Genomic DNA, 2,889 nt, shown 5'->3' with positions numbered 1-2,889 from the left:
TGGAAGATTAGTTAGACTGTAGTGTGGATGCATGCAAAAAAAAGAAAAAGAAAACAAAGGATGACCTGAGTCACACCACCACCACTACCATTACAATCAGCACACAAGAATACAGGCCAGTGTAACCACAATCAGTAGTGGCACACGCACCCACACAGAATTGCTCATACTGCTGCTGCTGTCTGCATCACCCTTCTTGTTGTTTGTGAGTTCAGGAGGAAGTGTTGTTGTTGTGGTGGTGGTGTTGGTTGTGTCTGTATTACCCATATCATCTGGTTTATTTGTTGATCCACTTCCTAAAGGGGTGACGTCTTTCAAAGGAGAAGAAAAATCTTCGCCAGTACCGTTTTGAGGCTGTCCAACATTATTCTCAGCTTTACTGTGTTCATCCTTCTCTGCGTGAGAACTCTGAGGTGTATCAGACACCGGATCCTGAACTACGGTATTCTGGTTATCTGAACTACCAGAACCACCCGTATTCTGTTGACTGAGAGAATTGGGTGACTGGTGCCCATCTGTTTTAGGTGTTGTTTCTTTTGGTTGCTCTCCAGATATCTGTGATGCTTCCGCCTGATTATCTATCGTACCAGAAGTTACGTGATCATCACCACGGGTTGATTCCTCCATTTGTTCTTTATCAGTACTTTTTCGACCTTGTTCCATGAGTGTTGGCCCACTATCAGGCACGTTTATGGACGGATCACTTTTCCCCAGTCTGCTACTCTCAGACATATCACTCCGCTCAACTCCAGGACTACCAGGAAGACCATCAACACCAACAGCACCTGGTTTACCCTCAGCGGATGCTTCACCATGTGAAGAAGCCAGAGGAGCATCTGCAAGAGGTGGTGGTGGATGTTGCTGCTGGACTGTGGAATTAACAGGGACCTCTTGAGGGCTGAGAGAACCTTCACTTCCCATTGGCACAGAGACTGTTGATGGGTTGCTAATTGTTGTTTTTCCTACTTTATTTTATCTCATGTATTCTTTTTGTTTGTCTATCTTCATCAATACTATCCCTATCTTCCTCATCCTCTTGAAGTTCCTCATCCTCATACACCATCCAACTTTCAGCAACTGCAGGAATAGCACGACGAACAAGAGAAGGAACACCAACAGTTGAAGGTTTAATAAGGGCATCAGAAGCTTTAGGACTATCAGCCCATACTAACCCACAAGCACAACAGAGTGTAAGAGTTAATAAACAGAGCAGGTAACACCTCACCATTACAACCTTTATCATTATTGCTGATTATTATTTCAATAAACTGATACAAGAAAGAAAAGAAGGAAATAATTGAGATAGAAACAAACAAACATACACCATTACAACAAATACTCACAGTGGAAAAGATAGGAGCAGTAACAGCAGAGTAAAGCAAGAAAAAGGAATATTACGCTTGTAGTGATAATATGTATCCATTAATAGAAGAAAAAAGAAAACACCACCATACCCAAATAAGAGAGAGAGCCAAAAACACACACAATATCCCAGAGCTCTAGTTTATGTATATTAAATGGTTCACACATACGCATGTCTATATTTAGAATAAATGTATACCGTCAGTAAGCAGAACAGNGGTCCTAAAGGATCAGGATAAACACCACCAGGCACTCCAGCCAATCCAGGGGCACCATGTACACCACGATAACCCTGATGTGGGTTAGCCATCACGCTTCCACAGAAGCAGTACAGCATGAAAAGCAGTAGGCACAGCACGTGGGCCATCATCATCTACATAGTCATAATAGTGGTAGTGGTTGTTGGGTTTCGCTTAAAAATACTCTACTACAACGAAAAAAACAATATGAGAGATTAACAAAATGCTTGTAATACCACAAAACAGAAGGGTGTCCACAAGTAGTCAAGCACAAATAACCTCAAAAGTGTACAGAAAAAAGAATATCACAAACAAAACAATACAGAGAATTACAATCAGTAAACGTAGAAACAACAGGAGATCCATATCATCACAGACTCCCGCAGTAAAGCGTAGAATGCCCCAGCAAACCATAAGCAAACAAAGAATCATTGACCATTAGCCCGACGTATTCAGTAAACACAGAAATATACACCAACTATGGGTGTAAGTCTTTATGTGTGTATATACACGCGATTATAAATATAAATTCATCTATTATTATTTCTTTTTCCCACTGTAAAAAACAGATCATCATTATCATTACAGTGCAAGCCCAGGCACACACAGAGAGAGTCTCCAAGAACACACACACACACATAATGGAGTAGTAGCAATAATAATTATTATAGGATAAACATAAAGAGAGAACAAAAACACACACAAAACAGAATAACATTGAGAAACAAAAAAAAGAAGGTAATTCCAACAGGTGGAAGATTAGTTAGACTGTAGGGATACATGCAAAAAAGAAGAAAAAGAAAACAAAGGATGACCTGAGTCACACCACACCACCACCATCACTACAATCAGCACACAAGAATACAGGCCAGTGTAACCACAATCAGTAGTGGCACACGCACCCACACAGAACTGCTGATACTGGTGCTGCTGTCTGCATCACCCTTCTTGTTGTTTGCAGGTTCAGGAGGAAGTGTTGTTGTGGTGGTGGTGGTGTTAGTGGTGGTTGCTTCTGTATTATCTGCAGCACCTACTTGGGTACTTGTTGATTCACCCACTGCAGGTGTACTGGCACTCCCAGTATTTGTATTATCTGTAGATGCATTTGTGTTTTCAGTTTCCGCTGGTGAAGTTGATGCAGGAGTCTCAGCACCAGCGATGACAGATGATTGCAATTCATTATTTTCTTGTTTGTGTGGATTTGTTTGAGGTGAGGATTCCGTATTAAGTGCATTACCATTCCTTTCAGTACCCTGTTCTCCTGTAATCCTGGGGTTGTTGACTACGG

General features: G+C 41.4%; 1 protein-coding gene across 1 annotated transcript; it reads right to left on the bottom strand.

Annotated features, from left to right (window-relative positions):
- Window positions 1-96: 96 nt before the first annotated feature.
- Window positions 97-921, bottom strand: TM35_000521150 (uncharacterized protein; the record flags this gene model as incomplete). Its single annotated transcript, XM_029030657.1, has 1 exon — window positions 97-921. The coding sequence occupies one exon, from the start codon at window positions 919-921 to the stop codon at window positions 97-99; it is 825 nt and encodes a 274-aa protein (XP_028878037.1).
- Between the last annotated feature and the right edge of the window lie 1,968 nt (window positions 922-2,889).

The sequence above is a fragment of the Trypanosoma theileri genome, assembly GCF_002087225.1.
Source record: "Trypanosoma theileri isolate Edinburgh chromosome Unknown TM35_Tth_52_V1, whole genome shotgun sequence".
Taxonomy (NCBI): domain Eukaryota; phylum Euglenozoa; class Kinetoplastea; order Trypanosomatida; family Trypanosomatidae; genus Trypanosoma; species Trypanosoma theileri.
Note: the sequence above shows the minus strand (reverse complement) of the source record. Positions and strands in the feature narration are given on the sequence as shown.